The sequence below is a fragment of the Epinephelus moara genome, chromosome 1 (assembly GCF_006386435.1).
Source record: "Epinephelus moara isolate mb chromosome 1, YSFRI_EMoa_1.0, whole genome shotgun sequence".
Classification (NCBI taxonomy): Eukaryota; Metazoa; Chordata; class Actinopteri; order Perciformes; family Serranidae; genus Epinephelus; species Epinephelus moara.
Genome location: NC_065506.1, coordinates 811,787 through 836,452, shown reverse-complemented (window position 1 = coordinate 836,452; position 24,666 = coordinate 811,787). Strand labels below are relative to the sequence as shown.

Genomic DNA, 24,666 nt, shown 5'->3' with positions numbered 1-24,666 from the left:
GATTCCAGTCCGCCAAGTTTACAACAAAGTGGCAGCCAGTGGAGAAGGGGATAGTGACAGGATGCACAATCTCTCCCATCTTGTTCATCATGGGAATGAACCTGATCATCTCTGCAGCGAGTACAAAGTCAAGAGGGCCGAAGACCGCTGCAGGATGTCAACAGCCAGCAATCAGGGCATTCATGGATGACCTCACCTTAACACCAACTCACGTGCAGGCAAGATGGGTCCTGGCAGAACTGGATCGCATGGCCACTTGGGAGAAGATGGTCTTCAAGCCCAAGAAGTCAAGGAGCCTGGTGATCCAAAAGGGAAGAACTGGAAGGTTCAAGCTACTTGTTCAAGGGGAAGAGATCCCGAACATCCAGGGGAACCCAATTAGATGCCTTGGAAAGTGGTATGATGATTCCCTGTCAGACAAGAACAGCATCTCCAACACCGGAAAACAAATCGAAGAGTGGTTGAAGAGGATTGACAAGTCCGGCCTGCCTGGGAAATACAAGTGCTGGATCTACCAACATGGCCTGCTCCCGAGACTCATGTGGCTTCTCACTGTCTATGAGGTGCCCCTATCAACTGTTGAAGAGATGGAGAGGAAATTCAACAAGCACCTTCGAAGATGGTTGGGAATACCCCCGAGCTTTACATCCTTGGGGCTCTACATAATGTCAGGCCAGCTCCAGCTTCCCCTGTCATCAGTGGTGGAGGAGTTTAAAGTCGCCAAGTGCAGACTGTCCCTGACATATAGGGACTCTCAAAACCAACTCACCAGGGAAGCAGGAGTCAGAACAAGATCTGGCCGTAAGTGGGCCGCCAGCACAGCAATTAACCAGGCCGAATGTTCTCTAAGGACCAAAGACATCATCAGAAACCCTTGCACTGGAAGACAAGGTCTAGGTACAGCACATTTCCAGCAGTGGTCAAAGTCCACCCCTAGGGAGAAGAGAACCATGATCCAGGATGAAGTCCGAAACCTTGAGGAAGAAGGGAGAAGAGCAAAATCCATGGAGCTCGCAACTCAAGGCGCCTGGACGAGGTGGAACCTCCCCAAGAGAACCATCACATGGAGTGAACTGTGGCGGCTGGAGCCCTTCCGTATATCCTTTCTACTTCGAGCAGTGTACGACACCTTACCAACCCCAGTCAATTTGCACAGGTGGGGGATGAGGGAGGGCCCAATGTGCAGGTTGTGTGGCGGGAAAGGAACAATGGCGCACATTCTGTCAGGGTGCAAGACCGCATTGACACAGGGGAGATACAGGTGGCACCATGACAAGGTGTTGGCAGTGCTCGCAGACATCCTGGAGCAGGAGAGGAGGAAGAAACAACCAGCCAAAGCAAGGCCACTGCTGAGCACCATCGCCTTTGTGAAAGAGGGTCAAAGACCTGTCGCCCACAGCCAAGCCAGGCAGAATCTCCTGAAGTCAATTTCAATTTCAATTTCAATTTCAATTTTATTCATAAAGCCCAATATCACAAATCACAATTTGCCTCACAGGGCTTTACAGCCCAGGGATGGGAAATGGAGGTTGACCTCGGGAGTAAACTCCACTTCCCAGAGGCAGTGCTGTCCACCACTCAAAGACCCGACATCATCATGTGGTCTCCAGAGGGAAAGAAGATCATCCTGGTGGAGTTGACGGTGCCGTGGGAGGAGGGCTGTGAGGAAGCTGCAGAGAGGAAAAAAGCCAAATACCAGCAACTTGACTAGACTGCCGGGATAAGAGGTGGACAACATGGCTGATGACGGTGGAAGTTGGATGTCGAGGATTCCCAGCTCAATCTGTGTGGAATCTAGTGACCAAGGTTGGACTGAGAGGCCACTTGAAGAAAGCAGCTGTTTGTAGGCTGGGAGAAGCGTCAGAGAGAGCCTCCTGTTGGCTCTGGCACAAGAGAGAGGACACAAGATGGAAGCCGGGAGGAGAGGGGCAGTGACCTGGCCAATCACTGCTGACCCGCCAACTGGAGGATGTTGTGGTTAAGGGTCGAAACACCCAGAGAAGGTTGGGGACCACCTGATGACCTCTCCTCCAGGCCAAGGCTTCACCCATTAGAAATGGGTGTATGTTAGCATCGCAGATGTATTATACAACTATCAGTTCAACATGTCATCCTATTAGACATTTGTGTGAAATTTTGTCATAATTAGTGTATGAATTTTTGAGTTATGGTCAAAAACATATTTTGTGGGGTCACAGTGACCTTTGACCATAGAATTCTAATCAGTTCATCCTTGAATCTAAGTGGACATTTGTGCCAAATTTGAGGGATTGAGATAATGCATTCACAATAATGAGATGGACACAAGGTCGTAGTGATCTTGACTTTCGACCACCAAAATTTAATCAGCTAATTGTTATCCAAGCGCGAGGAAATGTGAGGAAATTCCTGAAAGGCCTTCTTGAGATAGCTCGTTTATAAGACTAAGATAGACATAAGGCCAAAGTGACCTTGACCTCTGACCACCAAATTCTAATCAGTTCATTGCTGAGTCCAAATGCATGTTTGTGGCATATTTGAGGAAATTCCCTCAAGTGCTTGTTGAGATATCCCATTCACAAGAATGAGATGGGCGAAATGCTATAGTGACTTTAACCTTGACCTTTGATCATCACAATCAAATAATTTTATCCTTAAGTCAAAGTGGATGTTTGTGCCAAATTTAAAGCAACTTTATTAAAGAGTTTTTGAGATATTGCGTTAATGAGAATTAGATGGACAACCCGAAAGCATAATGCCTCTTGCCACGAGTCTCGCCGGAGCAGAGGCAGAAAAATACTTTCATGCTAATACTGTATAATACAAACCTGTATTTCACATACATGCCTGTTAGCAGGAGAAATGCTCTGTGACACGCCGCAGCTCTGTTAAAAATAGACAAGCCGCATATTTTAATTGGCTTTAGGGATATTTCTGGAGCACGCTGCAGCGTATGCTGGAATCATAGTGGCTGGGATCAGTTTGGGTGGCTGCACAGTCACCTGGCAGTGATCTGTGTTTTACTGCCGCCCTCGGACAGTGATACCCCGCCTCCCTTCCTTCTGTTCTCTTCTCACGGAGGCAGCTATCGACGGACATCGCCCAGCTAAGTTACGCCCAGCTAAGTGAACACTGAACTTTGTTTCCCATTTAATTTGAGCTCCAACCCGCCGCATCATTTCCATACAGTACCGTTTATTCTAGAATCGGGACTGTTTATATGTGCATATTGGTATAATTCCACTGTGTCTACTGTTGTTTGTACTGATACTGTACATATTGGTATAATTTACTGTGAGCTGTTTGTACTGGTACTGTGCATTCTGGTATAATTATTTGCATTACTATTTGTTTTTTCTTCAGATAAATCTGATAATTGTTGCTCGGTCTCTTTATTCATTTATTTAGTAGAGTGTCCACACACCTTCTCATTCTACATATACATAGAGATATACCGGTGGCTTTACAGCATACATTTTATTTAACTTAGAGTCTAATAGAGTCATATTATTGATTATCTCTGATCCCCACGGTCAATTTGGTCGTTGCAACAGTGCGACGCAACACCACTGCTGCTAGGTGGCACCAAGCTAAAAAAAACCCTGAATCCTATCTGTTGCCTCTTTAATAAGCAAATGTAGTGTAATGTACTCATTCAATTTAGTGTTTTTGCTCTGCCTTCAAGTTGACTTTTAAAAGATACCTGTTAAAGGTACTTACTTACTTACTCTGTACACTTACAGTCACACACTGGTTTATTATTTCATGTATTTTCATGACACACACCCTCATTGAGCATTTAAGAACTATGGTGGAAAGTACCTAGGATTCAATGTGCTTAAGTTTTTTAAAAAATAGCATGAGGATGAGCTCAAACATATTGGTGGAAAGTTAGGTTGATTCCAGCTTGGCCTAATATGGCCTGGAAATGTGAGTCGGGCCCAGATTGCCCGGAAAAGCATTACACAGTTAAAACTGGCTTCGGCGAAAAAGGGAAAAACCGTGACACCATTATGTTCGGGCTCAAGTGGGTAGGATTAAAAGAAAAAAGGTGGAGACTCAACAGAATCTTCACCAGCATAAAAGGGAATGCACAGAAAGAGAAACGTCAGTCCTGCTCCGGAGCTCGACTCATTGAGTTGTATGTGTTGTTGCCTGCGAGCACATTAAACTCAGTTGCACCTGATTCTATGTGTCTCCAGGGATTTTTTTGACCTCTGAGTATTTGAGTTTGAGTTGCGTAATAGACAACAAAGTTAGTTTAAATCGGGAAGTTGAGGGCGAGGTCGGGAGCCATCAGGCCCAGCTCCAGGCCCCGAATTCTGCTTCATCACAAACATAAGACTAAATGATTAATAAATAGCATATAAATAATGGATAATTCAGAAATTACAATATTCATTAGTTGCAGCTCCTTTTCAAATATTAATTTATATTACCATATAAAGTATATTAAATTTAAAACAACACATTTTAACTTTTAAGATTAAATTAGACCTATCAAAAGTAGATGATTTTCATCACCATCATCATGGGTACAATACATGATTTACAAACTGTATTTTCATCAGGAGCTGAACACTTATCAGATTATGGGATCCTGATAGAACAGCAGCCTCTTATAAGTGAATGAAATGATGAGCTGTCACTGACACTAGTCATCTTCCACTGGAGCAGTCTTAGGTCTCCGTTTTCATTGATTCCTTGGAAGTGTATTGTATGTTGGATAATCTAATCAAACTAATGATGATGAGGATGATGTCCAATCTGTTCTGCTACCTCATTCTTTTCCCATAGCGTCAGCTCCGGCTTCTCCTGCTCTAGTTTCTGAGAGCGGTCCACCACAAAGTAGATGATGTAGATACTGCCAGCCAGAGATAGTAGCACCAGAATGTTGGCTAAGATTCGTAGACTAATCAGAACTGCCCTGAAGAAACACACAAATACACAGAAATAAATCAGTGAGGGAGCACAAATTTCATCTTAAAAATCCGAAAGTTCACAGAAGTTCTTCGAAATATTTTATGTATGTATTTATAGCTTAGAGATTATATAAGGGCAGCTGTAGTCTTTACTGGGAACCAGAGAAATCTGCAAGCTAATCTCAAGGCAATTGAATCGAATGCAACTGGACTTCGTTTTGTCTTAGAAGACGTTTCACCTCTTATCCAAGAGGCTTCATCAGTTCATGCTTGTCAGACTAGGCTGGAACTAGTCTGACAAACTGGTGTGGAAACACCCAGGTATTTAACCTCTGGGGAGGTCTTCACAGGCCAATGATGTCACTGATTCGTTAGTGCTCCAATGGCGTGTCAACGACGGTCGTTGAAACTCCTGCTGCACCGGTGGTCGTTGGAGTCATTAGAGTCACATGAGGCCATTTGTGAACGACCATTGGTTTTAGAGGTTAGTGTGTTACTGGGTTTGAAATACACAGGGATGCGGTGTTTGTTGAAGACCCTCCTGAGTTTTTCAGATACCCCAGACACATAGGGGATGACAATGTTACAATGTTGAACAATGTAACATTGTCATCCCTTATGTGTCTGGGGTATCTGAAAAACTCGGGAAGATCTTCAACACACTCAGACAAAGACTGGTACATCCAAAAGACCGCACACCACACACTCGGAAGAGCAACCTGGTGTACGCTGTCCAGTGCAGTGAGGGATGTCCAGACTTGTACATTGGTGAAACAAAACAACCACTAAACAAACGCATGGCCCAACACAGAAGGGCTAACTCGTCAGGGCAAGACTCAGCTGTCTATTTACACCTCAAGGAGAAAGTACGCTCCTTTGAAGACAGCAATGTGCACATCTTGGACAGGGAAGACAGATGGTTTGAAAGAGGTGTAAAAGAAGCCATCTATGTGAAATTGGAAAAACCATCTCTCAATAGAGGAGGAGGTCTGCAACACCACCTATCCCCCACCTATAATGCTGTCCATTCATCCTTGCCCAGGAGACTTAACAGCTTAACCTCTAAAAACAATGGTCGTTCACAAATTGCCTCATGTGACTCTAATGACTCCAACGACCACCGGTGCAGCAGGAGTTTCAACGACCGTCGTTGACACACCATTGGAGCACTAACGAATCAGTGACATCATTGGCCTGTGAAGACCTCCCCAGAGGTTAAATACCTGGGTGTCAGACTAGTTCCAGCCTAGTGTGACAAGCATGAACTGATGAAGCCTCTTGGATAAGAGGTGAAATGTCTTCTAAGACAAAACGAAGTCCAGCTGCATTCGATTCATTTTCCTTGAGATAACTATGACCTGGATAAATGAGAATATCCACAGGCCTGCAAGCTAATGTTTTGTTTGCTCTGGTAGAGCCCTCTGGTACCCTTCCACATTTCTAGAAGCCTGAGACATGCAAGGCCAATCACAACCATTTATCTAATATAGGAACTTTGTGTTGAAGCAACTATTGCATCAATATTGAAGGAATTGGGCAATATATTTTGCTAAAAGAATAACCAACTGCACTTAAAGCTTATCTTGAGAAGAAAGATGTGTTTGATGAACTTCTGACAGGATTTAACATTAGTTTAATATATCAAATCATAATATACAAGCTTATCTCTGATAGGCGTAGTCTGTTTACAATTTACTGTGACTCAGGGAGTTTTTTTCCCACCACAATATGACTAGCTGGTACCACTGTGCTGTGATTGTCAGTTTCCACTGTCAGGACCTAAAAATAGAGAGTTTCCAAAGTAATTTGCATTTGCGATGTGGTCTGTCAATGTGAGGCTAGCTGTTGCCGGGCACTGCAATCATACGGCATACTCTTACTCACTGCAAAACACAATCCAATACACCCTTTACAAAAGTCTTTCTCTCCTTTTCTAAAGCCTGCACAGCATCCACCAGTAGGCTCTGAGTCTCTGGGGGGGGGGGGGGCATATACAGACAGTATGCAAAAACAAAAACAAATTAACAAGTAGCAAAGACACCTACAGACTGGTATCCTTCTTCTTTTCCTGCTCCTCAACAATGGCTTCCTGTGCAGAAAAACATTTAGCATTATGTTGTTATGATACCGTACTGTCATTAGCATTGGTTAGAATTGCTGTTAGTAGCTTGAGAGTAAATGCAGTCAGTCCCAATTTTTGATTCATAGTGTTCTATGCATAGAATGGGAAATGGGGAAAAGGGATGTCTGTGCTTGGACCATCAATAAAGCTTATCTGGAAATGTATGTCTCTGACCCTGATGTTGTTGATGATGGCAGCTCCTTTGCTCTCTGCAGCCTCTGGGTTTCCTATCAGGTAATCCCAAGCACAGAAAACTCTCCAGCAGAACGTGAAGTTCTCATCAGAGGCACTGGCCAGGCTCAGACGAGAGTTCTTAGCCATTCTGCAGGAGTATTATTATTCAGAGCATAAACCACACGATATATTATCACAGTAGTGTTGTTAGGATAGTGATGCTAGTCATGTGAAAACTGGCCAGGTTTTCATGGAATTAGTGGAAATTTCTATTTTTTAGAGAAAAGATGGTTTTAGAGTGCTACCACGACAGGCACTGATGAGCTACCAACCACAACTTTAAGCAGCCACCTCCACAATGGATGCTTTGAACATTGCCCACTTGGATTTCATTTCCTCAACCTCCCCTGTCATGCATGACATATGTTTGTGGAGGGTTAAAGGAGTTAAAGACTTTGTGGACAGGGGCCTCAGCCAGCCATTCCCAGTTCTCCCTCACTACATGTTTGGGTTTACCAGTTCTCCCCCAACGTCACTCTGCTCCTCTTTTCACCTAAGTGACCAAGACATATTACTGACCGGGGACTGTATAATGCTGCTGGGGGACTTTGACATTTATGTGGACAATGACGAAGAAACTTCGAAGTTATTCAGCCAGTGTTAATTCAATTAGGGCACTAAAACCAACAAAACCAAACTTTTCATTCCAGGCTTTATACTTTTCACTTTTTGTGCTTTTGGTGACTTGACACACGACACAATCTAATCATTATCTTCTACAGACCTGATTTGAAAACCTGATTAAGTCATCCTCAGGCATTACATCACATTATTATATCATCAAGTCATTATCAAATTAGTATGAGTTGTAAAGAGTGCAATAATTACTTTCTTAACAGAATGATGAAACTGTAGGCAAAGACAGCCATCCCAACCAGGAAGTAGGCGAGGGGCAACCGGTAACCTGCACTGCCAATTTTCCTCACCCTGCCATAGTAACCATAGAATAACACAGAGTATTGCAGGTAGCCCTGTGGAGATCAAACACACACATAAAACAGGTTCACAACAAATACAAGGAGGTACAGTACATAATTACATGACAAGGAAATCAACTACAACTAAAGAGTATAAAGAGGATACAGTCTAATGTATCTTAAACATAAACAGGTAAAGACAGAATCATTAGAGATTAGCATGAAGGCTAAAACTGTTTATTGGATCTTATCAGATACATACTTGGTCCAGAGCGAGGTTGTGTAAGAAACTACAAGCTCAAATGCCATTAACTGATATTCATGGTGTGCAGAGGATGAATTCAAATGATTCTGGTGACTCCCTGTGACACCACTGTCATGTAAAATATGAATATAAAAGGGGCAGATTGCCATTAAAACCTATGAAAATCACTGATTAAATGCTGTAAGCTTGATCTTATATTTTGTGGAAAAACACTGACATGACAGGAGATTTAAAGGCTTTTTCCTCTGCATGCTCTTTGTTTTCCAAACAAAGACAGCTATTTGACACCCATCTCCAGGAGGTCTCACCTCACACCTCAGTGAGACACAAGCAAAGATCTGCTCCCTCCAAGCCTTTTCTCTCTCTTGCTCCAGCTGCTGTAGCAGCTCACACCTCTCTCCGGACAGTTACTGAAAAAGGTACAGTGCTGATGTGATATTTGGTGAGTGAGAGTACTCGGTGTCACTGCTGAAGAACAGCAGAGTTAAAAAGTTTAACGGAAGAAAAGTAATGTCTGGTCTCTCACAGGCTACATCAGTGATTGCTGTTGAAGAATTTCTGCTGATACTTGATTGGGTCTGACCTCATAACAGTGCTGCCTTGACGTTAACATAAAAGTGTATAGGTGGTTATTCGGACATGAGACCACCATGGAGAATTGCCAGCAAATTTTTGCATGTATGGAAGGGGCTTTTTTTTTTTTTTACTGTATTGTGTAATGTTATGTATATTATATAACAACTGAATTGCAACCAATTGTGTATTCTGAGAAGACCATTTACAAACAGGATTATAAGACAAAACTCTGGAATCCAAAGCAAGACATTTTTTTTAAGGTTGGTAACACTTAAAATGAAATAGATTTTTTTTTTTAAATCACAGCTGCCCCCTACACAGGAAACTTTGGGTCATTATGCCCTTAAAAGAAATCTATATGTAAATATTTAATAAATTATAATGTGTCTTTAGCCAAGTATACTATTGGGGGTGGCATTGGAATAGAGCTCAGGGAGGCCGTAAAGTGTTGTTTTAAAAATGGTTCATTGTATTTTAAGGTAATGTAATACTGACAGAACAGTAAAAGGAAAGCGAGACTTACCCCAAGTGACCAGATGGTGTCCAGGTCTTGGGCTGAAGCCAGATGCTCCTTGGGGATAGTTTTACTCCTTGTTGTTCCAAATGGAGCTCCAGCCAGCAGCTAGTACAAACAAACACTGACCAAGTCAATGAATAAGGATAATATTCCTTTAGACACTTTTTATATCAGAATCATAAACATAAAAACTACGAGCACACGTCGGGAGTCTCTTGAGCAGTGGAGCGCCCCCCCCCCCCCCCCCCCCCCCTTAAGGTCAGGAGGTCAGGTTTATATGCTGTATACATCAAGGCTGTTATTACCTATGCAACAGTGGGGGTTGGGGGTTGGGGGTTGGGGGGCTTTTTCAAATGACACCCTCTGTTGCACGTCTGTCTGTCCTGGAAGAGGGATCCCTCCTTAGTTGCTCTTTCTGAGGTTTCTGCCATTTTTTTCCCTGTTAAAAGGGGTTTTTTTTGGGAGTTTTTCCTTATCCACTGTGAGGGTCCAAAGGACAGAGGAACGCCGTATGCAGTAAAGTCTGCTGAGGCAAATTGTGATTTGTGATATTGGGCTTTATAAATAAAATTGAATTGAAATTGAATTGGTTGACATTGACTGTTCCACAGCAGTCTAGCAGGGGCTTCTGCTGGGGGTCTGATTTAATTACTTACTAAGTTCAATATACAGAAACCATGAGCACCAAATATACTTAAATTCATTCAGATTCAGCGAATGGTAAACAGTGTTGGGATCAACATATATTTACCTCACACGGCTGCACAGAGAATGTTGGGAACATAAATTCGGGCTTCACACGGAGGCACCAAAATGTTGGGATTTAATCGGCTATCGGAAATATTCAATAATTATTATCAATAATTAATAATCATTTTAAATAATGTGACTTAATTAACATTAAATCACCTCGTGGGGCACCATTCCCATAAAGGGAAAAATGATAGCCAGTTGAAGATATCAGTCTCATAAAATAGGCTAAACTATTAATTTGGAGTTTTGATTAATAATTAAATTAATGACAACAACCAAAATTAACAGTAACGCCTGAAGGATTTCGGAGTTCTTGACGCAGCAGAGTTTGACTATTCATTCACTCTTGTGCAACATTAAACAGACAGCAGGTATGATTCCAAAGAATTATGTTTATTGACAAACTAGCAAAGCAAACCAGAACACACAAATTCTAATTAACTATATACAAGCTTGGTGTGTATACAGTATGTGTGTAAGATAAGATAAGATAAGATCTTTATTGTCTTCCTTAGAAGAAATTTGTTTTGGACCTGCAAGAGACCGTCCACCGTCACACAGCCACCACATATACAGACAACATATAATTAAGAAGACAAATATATAACTCCCGCCCCAACATCCCCAAGTACTGCACATTGCCCCTAAGTTTAAAAAGTTGACCTTCATTTCCTGCTATTAAGTAGCTTGATTGACAGTGGGATAAATGAATTCAACTTATAGTTGGGTAACCTGTACCTTCTGCCTGAAGGCATCAATTCATACTCCTTATGGAGGCTATGATTCGGATCTGTAGTAATTTTTTGGCCTTGCTTCATGACTGTCTGCTCAAATAGAGAATCCCTGTAGCTGGACCAGGGGGTCGGGAAAGTCTCCTTGAAGCCAGGTTTCTGTGTAAATCATGAGGCAAGACTCACGGTATTCATTGCAGACTTTTGTGTTCAGGCGTAGCTCCTCTATTTTGTTCCTCAGGGACCGAGCGTTGCTGAAGATTATTGATGGTAGTGGTGGTTTGTTGCGGAGTCGCTGTAAAATTCCACCCCTCTTCCCCCGTTTCCGCAGGCGCCTGCCTCCACGGCGTCTCAATAACTCCTCCAGCACGCCGTCCAGCAGGCCCGGCGCTGGTGCAGCTTCTCTCCGTAGGGACAGCAGCCATTCCCTTCTGCTCACCTGCAGCACCTGGTCGTATCTCCCAGGGAGCATGGTGTTGGCGTCGTGCTGTGTGTAGACGCTGGATGTAATCAGCACCAGCAATAGTAGCAATGCAATAGCCTTTGTCTTTCCCATCGTGACACATTCAGCACACCCTGACAAACTTAAACAAACTTGACAGACAAACTTAACAGACTAAGAAAACAAAATACAACAGGACGCCCGTCTCTCGTGTCCATGTCACAGCAGCGCCGCGCCACCGGAAGCGGTGTGTGAGTGTGTGTGTGTGTGTGCGAGCAAAAAGAGAAAGACAAAGGCGGGTGTGGTGATCAAGGAGCCGTTTGGCCTACAAAACAAAATGGCTGACAACAGAGAACTACCAAAATGGCCGAATCAAGGCTTGCTTCAGGTTGGTGGAGGTGTTTGTCTGACCGTGTGGTCAGGACAAAGACAAAGGAAAAGAAGCGGGAACTTTGAGATGCCTGTTTGGGTGTAGCTCTGTTGAAAGCCTATTTGTTATGAGGCTATGTGAATGTGATATGGGTTGCAAACGGTCTGGATTAGTGCAGAGATTGTTTAGTTGGGTGCAAGAATCTGTTTGTGAACAGTATTAGCAAACTAAACACTTAGGTCATTGATTAGTTGACTTCGCCAAAGCTAACTGCAAACTCTCACAACAATAACTAAATGACAGCATTAAATCACATACAATAAGTTAAACAGTCTTGCTTAGCCTGTAAAGCTGTGATAAGCTATGCCCAGTTGTTACGTTACCGATCCTTGAATGGATGGGAGAAAGAGTCACTTGGTGGTGTGCTGCTTTGTTAGCCGGCAGAAGAAGGCCGGGAAGATGGTTCCAGGTGCAGTCTTTGTTGGGTCCTTTGTTCCAAAGGTGAAACTCCGAGGAAGCTGGTCGCTCAGGGTTTAGCACAGTTAGATGCTGGGTGCTAACTCACTTAGTTCCTTGTTGCTGGAAAGCTAGTTGCAAACCTTGTGTTTGCAAGAGAGTCTGTGATCAATTGCCCTCTCTTTAGTGGTTTGGGGCTACGGAGCTAGGGTCTGGGCCTCTGGGCTGTTCCAGGCCCAGCCGGAGAGAGGTGTGAGCTGCTACAGCAGCTGGAGCAAGAAAGAGAAAAGGCTTGGAGGGAGCAGATCTTTGCTTAGAGTTTGGTGACATCACAGAGGGGCATGTCACTGTAACAGTACTGTCCAATCAAGTTGTGAGATTTGTGTCTCACTGAGGTGTGAGGTGAGACCTCCTGGAGATGGGTGTCAAATAGCTGTCTTTGTTTGGAAAACAAAGAGCATGCAGAGGAAAAAGCCTTTAAATCTCCAGTTTAAATTTTAACAAATGAGAAAACATCTGTGGTCTTGTGAATCCCAACAACAGTATGCATTCCCAGTTGAGAAGATGAATGGCCTCTGTGTCTTTTCGACCACCCTACTACATACTTTGAAGGCCATTCTCTAAATCACGGCACAGTGACAGTCAGAAGTTAATGTGACATTTTTTTTAACATTATTTTTTGGCTATTTTGCCTTTAATGGACAGGACAGTATAGCGTGAAGGGGGAGAGTGAGTGGGGATGACATGCAGCAAAGGAATCGAACCCGCAGCAAGGACTATGCCTTTGTACATGGGGCGCCTGCTCTATCCACCAAGCCACGTAATGTGATATATGTTGCCTAATATTTGGAGTACAAAAAAAAAGTACTGATGATATGGAAGCTAAGAATGTCCTCTTTCCAACAGTGTATAAAACATATTATTTCTTTTTTATTTTATTTTATATAATATAATATACATATATGTATAAATGGATGAATTGGAAGGGACATTTTGAGCATATCTTAATGTAATGACATTGTAATGACAGCGTGTAATGGTTGCAGTAATATGGCTCTTGATCTTGACATCAGTGGTTACAGTACCATTATAGAGTCCGCTTTCTGTTGAGGGAGTCTCTTTCCAGCAAGCCTTCTTACTTTGTTCACTTGGAATAATCTGTGGGCTTTAAGAGACACTTGTTTTTTATCTATGAGTTGTGTAGTGATTGTATATGGGCCATGATTCTTAAATAGCCTATACTGTTCCACATCAATGTGCCTTTAGTTTCCTTTTTCCTCTTTTTTCCCCCTTTTTTTTTATTATTTATTCAACTAAACCCCCTGGCTTGTTTGTTGCACTGTGGTTATTGATTCTGTCAAAATGAGTGATACATGCAATTTGTTCAATAAAATTTATTTTTTTAAAAATGTATTTCTTTGTAACTTGTTAGAAAACAACAAAATAAATAAGCAATGGGTAGAAATAATATTTATTTTTAATAGAACATGCAGCTCTGACGCATACAATAAGGACAAATAAAAATACATGAAATAGGCTATAACTCAAAATCATAAGTGCTATACACAAGGTGGGAAGGTTGCATATACAAATATCAAAATTAGTAATAATTTCAGTGTTGTTGTAATAGTCAAGGTGCGAGAGCGTTGGTGTAGCTACAATAGTAAAGCGGCCAAAAAATGCCTTCCTACATTGGCCCTCACAGCATCTGGGCCCCAGTTGCACTGTTGATATGTTATTTTGGTGGAAAATTTAAAGGGCCAGTGTGTAATATTTGGCCTGGTTTATGATCAAATCTGAATCTGAATCTGAATATTCTACCCATTAATATGTTTATATAAGTGTATAATCGCTATAAAATAAAATTCGTTTGGTTTTCGTAGCCTTATAATTATGCTTTTATATATATATATATAGCAAGGTCCTTGCTTTAGAGAGGTCGCCATCTTGCGCCGCCATGTATGTACGGCAGACCGAGCGGACAATCCAGCCAGCCAGAGAACGCGTTTCGCGTGTATAAATAAACCAACGAAGACAGCGGAAGGAAGGAAGAAGGAGGAGGAAACAGCAGAGAGTGTTAGTAGTTCGTCGATAGAGAGTAGTGAAAAGTTTTTTTAGTTATAAAGTTTGCGAATGGACCACACTTACCACGCAACAGGAGAGAATGAACCCGAACCGTCATCTGCGAGGAAAAGAAGACGCAACTTCACTCCTTGTGATGCACTCTCTGCGGCGCTTTTCCTCCTGATGATATATCTCCCCAACGATGGTAGCAGTAGCACCGAATCCCATTCTGTGCATTCAGCCTCTCTTCTCGCCCGCTCAGCATCAAACACATGGAGTTCCTCATCTGTATGCTCCGGCTCAAACAGGTATGGCTCTGGGTCTGTGTCCGCTACAAGAAACTCTTCAATATCGCGTTCAAAGTCGTCCATTGCAGCTACTATAGTCCGGAGATATTGCTAGGCTAAATAAACAGTTGAGCTCTGTTTACAGGCTACGCTGTCAATCAGTGTGCGGGCTGGAGATTGGTGGAGCAGAGAGGGGAGGGGGTGCCCACTAGGTATTATAAACGAGTATGTGTGTATGGAGTGTGTGTGTTGCGCTAGAAGAGTCAGAGTTTGGGACGGAGTCTTTTACCCCCAGGAGTGTTACCGGAGTTTTTGGAGTGCTCAAATAAACGGACCTTTTTCCCGAACGCTACTCTGGTCTCCTGCTCGTGAGGGATTCATTACAATATCGTAACATGGTTTAGATTTCTAAATAAACATTCACCTCGTAGCTAGATAGACCTACTCCTGAAAAACTCTTGTCTGCGCAAGGCTTTTTGTCCCTACGAGGCCACCGTCATTTAGGGGTGATGGGAGGGGTGAGCGAGTGAGCCCTGCAATCTAGAATTTGACCACTGATGTCACTGTTTTCAACGGTTTTCAACCCATTTTACACAGTGGCCCTTTAAAGGTATCAAGTACTGGGGCCCAGCCCTTGGTCAATGGTATGAATTCATTTATCAAAGTTACTGCAAAATGAACCTCAAAAATAACTCATTATAGTAATTCTGAATGGGACCCCCTCGAAAACGAGATCGCACAATTCAAGGGGCTTTATCCTAATAAACAAATGTGAACTAAATCAACTACATTCAGTGCAAAAGCTGTTAATGCAGGTTAAGATAAAACAGTGCTCAATAGCTTATGCCTCACACACACATAGGAGCATAGTGTAATTATAGTGTTACACTAAAAGGGAAGCAAACCCAAGAAATAAAAAAAGTGAGTAATAACTGAGGTGACCCTCCGTTCCATCCTTGTTCACATAATTTACAGCACGAAACAAGCACAGACATCAAATCTGACAGAACATCCATGATATTTAATGTTGGATGGTCTTTCTCACCAAACAGAGGTCAGATAAAAGCGGGATATGTGAGAGGAGACAGTGGTAGGTTAGACCCAACAAGGAGATGGAGAAGAAATAAATGGGGGAATAAGATTAAGCATTGTGAATGATAGGTTGAGTAATGTATAGGGACATTACTTGTGTCTGCATGTCAGTGACAAACATAGATCAAGCCCCTTTTCTTCCCTATCGTTTGTTCTCTTATACAGTACAGTATCGTTGAGCTGAAGCTGCTGAAGAATCACCAGGCTACAAACACTACCATAAAGAATCCTCTGATGTGTACCTATGAATATATAAACAAAACATTTACAGAGGTGGAGAAGTCCATAAAAATTCTAACAATGTCATATACAATACAACATGAATAATGACGTGTTTAGTATAAAATCCTACAAATAGGACAAATCGATGTGATCAGTCTGGAGTGTGTTTTTTCAGTAAACCCTGAAGTGACCAAAAACTAGAGGAATGACTTCAAGCAATTTTATTGGACATATGTAGAGGTTTTTTTTTTTTTGTTAAATACAATAAATTTGAATTAAAGATAGTATCAGTAGGGCACGTTAATGGACATTTTTTAGAGAGCAGTGAAGGGTAAGGCTGTCTGGAGGAATCATCAACGCACCTGGCCATGCAATATTCTAGATTGCAGTAATGTTGCTATGTTTTCAATGTAGTGAGTCCCTGGTACCCACAGGTGGTTATTTGAGTGGGTCCAAAATAAAACTTGTGTTTTGTGTTAAAATCATGTTTGATGTTATATGGTTATAATCATGGTTATATTCAAATATGTTGAAAAATTCATCTGGACATTAAAGGACAACTTCCGTATTTTTCAACCTGGGCTCTATTTCCCCATGTGTATGTGTGTGTATGATTCATGGGTACCACTCGTTCTAAAATTGGTTCAGTATTGAGGCGCGAAACGAGCTAAAGCGGTAATGGGGGCAAATGCGTCCCGTATAAAAGTGCTTTTTTTCGCCACTGACCGGTTCAGATCGCCAGTGCTATCTCTGTACATAGGGTATTGTAGCGGCCCTGGGGCAGTGGTGAGTGTGAATGAGTGGAGTCAGCTGTCAGTCAGTGTTGGAGCAGAGAGGGGGAGGGCGGCCCCGCTTGGTACTGTAAGTGAGTATGTGTGTAAAAAGTGTGTGAGTCAGAGGACGGAGTCTTTTACGTGCTACCCCCTGGAGTGTTACCGGAGTTTTTGGAGTGCTCCAAATAAACGGGCCTTTTTCCCGAACACAAGAACAGGATGTCGCGCAACACCCCGTACAGCTTTCACAGGCTGCCTTTGTCGGACGGCTAGATGCTGAAGTTGTGGCTAGTTGTGCTACAAATGGATGCTAACACTCCTCTCCAAACACTGCGCCTTGCAGACCATCGGGTCTGCAGTGCTCACTTCTCCCAAGATGACTACTGCCAGCCGAAGAAGAGAAGACATCCAATCCCGAAACACCTCTTCCTCAAGAAAATGGCTGTCCCACGAGTAGAGAGAGCTACAGACACAGTGTAGCAAAGCTCGTGACATCACACAGCCCATAGGTAAGGGAAAGGCTAGTATGCTATTTACAGAGATAGCACTGGCGATCTGAACCGGTCAGTGGTGAAAAAACACACACTTTATACACACATACTCACTTACAGTACCCAGTGGGGCAGCCCTCCCCCTCTCTGCTCCAACACTGACTGACAGCTGACTCCACTCATTCACACTCACCATTGCCCCAGGGCCGCTACAATATGCTATCTACAGAGATAGCACTGGCGATCTGAACCAGTGTCAGTGGCGAAAAAAAGCACTTTTATACGGGACGCATTTTCCCCCATTACCGTTTTAGCTCATTTCGCGCCTCAATACTGAGCCAATTTTGGAATGAGTGGTACCCATGAATCATACGCACACATACACATGGGGAAATAGAGCCCAGGTTGAAAAATACTGAAGTTGTCCTTTAAACAAATGAAATCCTAAATCTAAAAATAAATATTTACAAAACCACAGTGTAGGCTACACGTATCTTTAGATTCAGTCTATGTACAACACATACAAAGGTCACATTTTGTTTTGATTATAGAGAGCTCCAAACTCTTCCAGTATCAAGTAAAGCAGAGTCAGAATCAGCTTTACTGGCCAAGTATGGGTGCACACGGAAACAATTTGATTCTGAATCAAATATGACAAGATTGTGATATTATGTGATAATCCATTACATTTAAATAAAACTACTATATAAATTTAATAGTTTAACATTTTGACAAATAAATGATCTTACTTTCTGAGAGGAGTTTTGCTATTTTCTTTTCACTCATTGAGACGATAACAAAATGGGATCTTGTTATCTTGTACGAGACATGCGCATATTGTTTAAGTGGATACCAATAATCGGCAATGAATAATTGCCAGAAAAAAATGTTGGTATCTAACATTTCTGCAAACCACAGATATGTTACATTTACAGTTATTATGTATACATTGAAACTTAATGGTTCAAAAACATTGTGGTTTGATTAGGTTTAGGCACAGAAACCACTTGGTTATGCTTAGGAAAAGAGTCCAAGTGTCAGATCTGTGCAGAGCATCAGAACAAAAACACAGACAGTTTGGGAATAACACTCAACACATAAATTTTACTCTCAATAGTTTCTGTAGCAATAGCAATACTTAACACATGGAAAGTCATGTGATGCCACTGCTCAAAGCATCATCTGTTGTTCATAATGTAGCATTATCAAAGAAATTAATGATAGTGTGGTGACCCATATAGAGAAACTTGGAGAGACATTCACCAAAGGACTGTACCTTCAAGAGAAAAGGTGATGTAGAGAATGGTGTGCCTGGAATTTCCGGTTCCGGCAGTTAGCATGTTGTTGCCTCACTGTACAGTGTACATTATTTTATGTGGAGAGTAAAGCAGACTTGACTCATCTCCGTCTCCTGTTCTGTTATTCACCACACCTCCACATTGGTGACATTGGTGGTGAGAAGAATATGTCAAACAACGAAGGCAACGGTGACAACATTGCAGTGCTCGCACCGGATGGTGCTAATGCTAACGCTAATGCCGGTGCTAACATCTACACCGCTAACAATAAAGTTGCCCGACTTTTGGCAGCACAACCCACAGCCGTGGTTTCAGCACATCGAGGCCCAGCTCCAGCTGAGAGGAATAATGCAGGACGTTACAAAGTACTTCCACGTAGTGGCGGCGTTGGATGCCGCGACAACGGCCAGGGCGATGGTACTGCTGGAGACTCCTCTGGCTGACGGCAAGTACATCGCACTCAAAACTTTCCTGTTGAAACTCTTTGAACTGTCAGAGCTGGAAAAGGCGGACCGCCTGCTGTCCCTGAACGGCCTCAGCGACAGCAAACCGTCCGAGTTAATGGAGCGGATGCTGGCGGTGCTGGGCTCTGCTGATCCCTCGTTCCTCTGCACTGTTTCCCTCCCAGACCACCTCGACCCTGCCCCCGCCCCCGGAGGACGTTACTGGCACAGCAGCTGCAGTGATGGCCCACCGCCAACGTGAGGAGGGGATGTGTTATTATCATGCCAGGTTTGGGGCCAAGGCCAAACAGTGTCGCAGACCATGCAGTTTTGAGACCCAGGGTCTCAAAACTGCAACTCCAGGGTCAGTGCTCGTTAGCCGCTATGGGCGCTGGACGAGACTGCAAGCTGTTGTTGATCACCGACACTTTGTCCGGCCGACGTCTGCTGGTTGATTTGGGGGCTCAGAGCAGCATCCGGCCGGCACAGACTGTGGACACTATGGCTGGCGGACAAGGCCCCCAGATGGACACAGCTAACGGCACACCCATACTTACCTATGGCACCAGGTATGTGGAGGTGTGTTTTGGTGGGCTGCGTTTCGGCTGGAATTTCGTCATTGCCGCCGTGTCTACACCGCTCTTGGGCACGGATTTCGTCTGTGCTTTGAGGCTGCTGGTGGACGCAATGAACTGCCGCCTGATCGATGCCCTCTCTTTTGCTTCATACCCCTGCACGCTTGGAGGGGTTGAGTCACTCTGTCTGTCGAACATGCTTGCCATCACAACGCCACGACCCCCGACCGGTACCCGGTCCCGCACATACAGGACTTTTCCACCCACATGGCGGGCGCCACTGTCTTTTCCAAGGTGGACCTGGTGCGCAGCTGCCACCAGGTGCCGGTCCACCCACAGGATGTGCCCAAGACAGCGGTCATCACGCTTTTTGGCCTCTTCGAATTCCTGAGGATGCCTTTCGGCCTCAAGGGGGCGGCACAGACATTTCAGCGCCTGATGACTCTGTGCTGCGAGGCATGCCGTTCTTGTTTGTTTACTTGGACGACATTCTCGTGGCCAGTGTGTCCACAGGGGAGCACCTGGCACACCTACAACAGCTGTTTGAGCGGCTTAGAGAGCACGGCCTCATCATCAACCCAGCCAAGAGTGAGTTTGGCCGGTCGTCCTTTACGTTCCTTGGGCACCATGTCACCCCGCAGGGTACCGTCCTCCTTTCGGCCAAGGTGGACACTGTTGCCAGTTTCCCACGCCCCTGCACCGTGAAGTTGCTGCAAGAGTTCTTAGGCATGGTGAACTTTTACAACCTTCCTGCCTCATGCAGTCCACCTCATGCGGCCTTTGTACGAAACCCTGCGGGGCAAGGGGCCCAAGGACGAGGTTGACTGGTCCCCGGGGATGAATGACGCCTTCGAAGCCGCCAAGGCTGCGCTGGCCAACGCCACTCTGCTTGCGCACCCATCTCCCACTGCCCCAGCCGCACTCACAATGGACGCCTCAGACTATGCTGTGGGGGTGGTATGCGAGCAGTGGGTGGGCGGCACCTGGCAGCTGCTGGCCTTTTTCAGTTGGAAGCTCCGTGACAAAGAGAGGAAATACAGCACCTTCGACAGAGAACTTCTTGGTCTTTTCCTCGCCACCCGTCACTTCAGGTTCCTGCTGGAGGGCCGCCGGTTCACGGTCTTTATGGACCACAAGTCGCTGACGTTTGCCATGGCCAGAACCTCAGAGCCGTGGTCTGGTCGGCAGCAATGGCAGCTCTCCGCCATCTTCAAATACACCACTGACATCCAGCACGTAGCGGGCAAGGACAACTTCATCGCCGACTGCCTCTCCCGGGCAGTTGCAGGGTCTGTCCACCTGGGCCGTGATTATGCTGCCATGGCAGCGGACCAAGCCGCGGACCTGGATGTTCAGGCCTACCGGACGGCCCCCACAGCCCTGCGGCTGGAGGATGTGGTGTTTGACGCTGCTAACACTACACTTTTCTGCAACATCTCCACTGGCCAACCACGACCCATGGTGCCTGCTGGCTGGAGGCGCTGGGTTTTCGACACCATCCATAGCCTAGCTCACCCGGGCGGGAAGGCCTCAACCAAGCTGGTGGGGGCCAAGTTCATCTGGCCCGACCTCAGGAGGGACGTCAGGGCTTGGGTTGGCTCCTGCGTTGCGTGCCAGCGCGCCAAGGTGATGCGCAATACCAAAGCCCCCTTGGCGCCGTTTGTGGTGCCGGAGAAGCGTTTCGATCATGTAAATGTGGACCTGGTGGGCCCCCTTCCCCCCTCCCGTGGGTTCACCTACATCCTCACCATGGTGGAAAGGACCACCAGGTGGCTGGAGGTTGTCCCCCTGTCCTCTACTATGTCAGCTGAGGCAGCCCGGGCGTTCATCGCATCTTGGGTGGCCCGTTATTCACCGCACCTCGACAACAGTGACTTTACTTCATCCTTTCAGATTTTAATGTGTCAGGGACGCAAGACGCGTACCTAGCAACATCACTTGGATTGTAACTTACGTTATAGAGCATCCTCCAAATGAATTAATATTTATTCACTATTAGTCAGATCGAGGATGGAGTAACTAATTTGATTGCTAGATGCAGACCTCTCCAGATGCCTCTCAGTCAGCTTCACAGAATCCATGCTAACCTATACTATTTCAGTTATTTACAAATATCAGCTATACTTTTTGTGATTATTATTGGACAATGATGAGATACAACTTCGAGACACTCATCAGGATAAGGAAATCAGCTTACTGCTTTATGAACTCTCTCCCTGCTGACTCTGCTAACTGGCCAATGGAGGTTTTCAAATGCAAACATCAGAGGAAACATCAAGAGAAAAGTGGAAAGATGAGCTCCAGCTACAATCCTGGCTACATGGACAAATAAGACCATTTTTTGTGTCCATCCTAGCATCTAAAAAGGCACCGAGGCAAACATGGAGTGATCAAACATCAGCTTAGTTCCCGGCCATATAATGTTCTCTGTCAAGCATCCTGCTAGCTGAGGTACAGATGCTGGATAATAAAATGGATGATCTCGGCACCCGTATCAGTTTCCAACAAGATATGAGAAACTGTAATGTGCTTTTTTTACACTAACACTTGACTAAATCCTGATATAGCGGACAGTGCCATTCAACCAGGTGACTCTTATTCCATATAGTGGCATGAAAAAGTTTGGGCACCTCTGTACAATTTTAGAGTGAAAAAAAGAAAGGAGCACCATGCAAAAGTTTGGGCATCCCAAGACATTTGAGCTCTCACACAACTTTAACCAGGGTCTCAGACCTCAATTAGCTTCTTAGGGATATGATATACAATCTGAAGATTGTCCATATAAGCACCGACTTTCGGTACCCAACTCTACTCAAGACTGCTCTTAACAGCTGCCGAGCACTCTGAAACTAAAATAATTGATGCCAACAAAGCAAGAGAAAGCTATAAGAAGATAGCAAAGTGTTTTTTCAGGTCGCTGTTTCCTCAGTTTGTAAATTAATTAAGAAATGGCAGTTAACAGGAACTGTGGAGGTGAAGTTGAGGTCTTAAAGACCAAGAAGACTTTCTGAGAGAGCTGCTCATAGGATTGCTGGAAAGGCGAATCAAAACCCCTGTTTGACTACAAAAATTACCTGTAGGAAGATGTATCAGAGTCTGGAGTTTTGGTGCCCTATTCTACTGTGCAGTGACACCTGTACAAATATGACCTTCATGGAAAAGTCATCAGAAGAAAACCCTTCCTATGTCCTCCTCACCACAAAATTCAGTGTCAGAAGTTTGCAAAGGAACATCTAAACAAGCCTTATGCTTTTTGGAAACAAGTCCTGTAGACTGATGACGTTAAAATAGAACTTTTTGGACACAATGAGCAAAGGTATGTTTGGAAAAAAAGGTGCAGAATTTCATAAAAGGACACCTGTCCAACTGTTAAACATGGAGGTGGATCGATCGCAGCCAGTGGCACAGGGGACATTTCACAGGTAGAGGGAAGAATGGATTCAGTTAAATTCCAGCAAATTCTGTAAACAAACATCACACCATCTGTAAAACAAACTGAAGATGAAGAGAGTATGGTTCTACAACAGGACAATGAACCCAAAGACAACATGAAATCCACAATGGACTGCCTCAAGATGCACAAGCTGAAGGTTTTGCCATGGCCCTTACAGTACCCCAACCTTAACATCATCAAAATCTGTGGATAGCAAAATTTCCCAGAGCTAGAGGCTTTTTGCAATGAGGAATGGGTAAAATTCCCCAAACAAGAAGTGAAATACTCTTAGTTGGTTACAAAAAGTGTTTAGAAATATATTTGCCAAAGGGGGCACTATTGAGCACTGACGATGCAGGGTGCCCAAACTTTTGCTTCAGGCTCTTTTCCTTTTTTATTATTGTAGTTATTTTGAAACTGTAAAAGATTGCAATTAAAAAGTAATCTTGCTTAAGATAACTTACATAACATAGATAACATGCCTTTTGGAAATCAAATTCATCTTCTACTGACTCAACTACTCATAGTAAATTAAATTTTGGCCAGGGGTGCCCAAACTTTTACATGCCACTGCATACATAGATATGCAGTGGCATGTAAAAGTTTGGGCACCCCTGGCCAAAATTTAATTGATATGACAGAACAGAGGACAGAAAAAGGATGCTTTATGGTGAATAAGAACTGGTGTGATGGTGGAATATTAAAATACTATCCCATTCCTGCTCACCTGAGTTACTGTGAATCAATTGCAGACCTCACTTTCTAAGGGAATTCATATCAGTCATTATCACAGCGGTCTACATTCCACCACAAGCAAATAAAGAGGCTGCTCTCCTGGATCTCTGCAAAGACCTGAACTGCTCACAGATTGGTAATCCTGATGCTGCGCTCATTGCTACCGGAGACTTCAATCAGGCGAACCTTAAGAATGTTGTGCCTGACTTCCATCAACATATTGACTGAGCCGCAAGGTGAATATGGACACTGGACCATTGTTAAGTGCATTTCAAAAGCAGCTACAGTACCTGCATAGCACACATCCTCCTCACCACCTTCTTTCATCTGGAAAAAAGGGAGCTATGTGAGATTGCTGTTCACTGATGACAGTTCAGTGTTTAACACCATAGTTCCCTCCACACTGGTCACACAGTTCAAGGTGTTCTGAGTAGTATCACAATACCACGGCAAGAATGAGGCAGATGTGCCTTTTGTCATTTATAAAAAGATAAATCACTTTTCTATAATTCATCACTGATATTTCGAAGGAATAAATTACTTACTGACTTATTCATACTTCAAAAACAGCATCAATAAGTGATTAACATAGGGGGGATAAAAATAAAATAAAAAAATAAAATAAAAATCAACCAGCCACCCTCCTCCCCTGACAAGTAAAGAACAGTCCCTCCATAAGTAAAGAACAGTCCCTAAAGTGCGGTGAGGTTTGTGGGCCGTTACCTAGGGTGACCATATTTTGATTTCCAAAAAAGAGGACACTCAGCCGGCTACGACATACCCTACTTAAATGATACTCGCAGTTTACTCAAATTTTAATATATTTAAAATTGATATGTATGGATAGAAAATTCAGTTATATTACAAAATAATATCTCTCAAAGACAGAAATTCAGATAGGCCTCTATAGGGGACACATACACACACTAGAGTGTGGTGATCCAAGCCCGACAGTACCCGACGGGTCGG

At 43.8% G+C, this 24,666-nt stretch overlaps 1 protein-coding gene across 1 annotated transcript in view; it reads right to left on the bottom strand.

The window, feature by feature from the left end:
* LOC126388162 (transmembrane channel-like protein 3) overlaps positions 1–24,666 on the bottom strand; it is a 207,842-nt gene that overhangs the window by 108,231 nt on the left and 74,945 nt on the right. The window contains exons 6-10 of the mRNA XM_050041079.1: positions 9,539–9,637; positions 8,086–8,228; positions 7,198–7,345; positions 6,947–6,990; positions 4,759–4,906 (exon numbers count right to left, since the gene is read on the bottom strand). Of these exons, the coding sequence (XP_049897036.1) occupies positions 4,759–4,906; positions 6,947–6,990; positions 7,198–7,345; positions 8,086–8,228; positions 9,539–9,637 (582 nt within the window). The remainder of the gene's footprint in view (positions 1–4,758; positions 4,907–6,946; positions 6,991–7,197; positions 7,346–8,085; positions 8,229–9,538; positions 9,638–24,666) is intronic.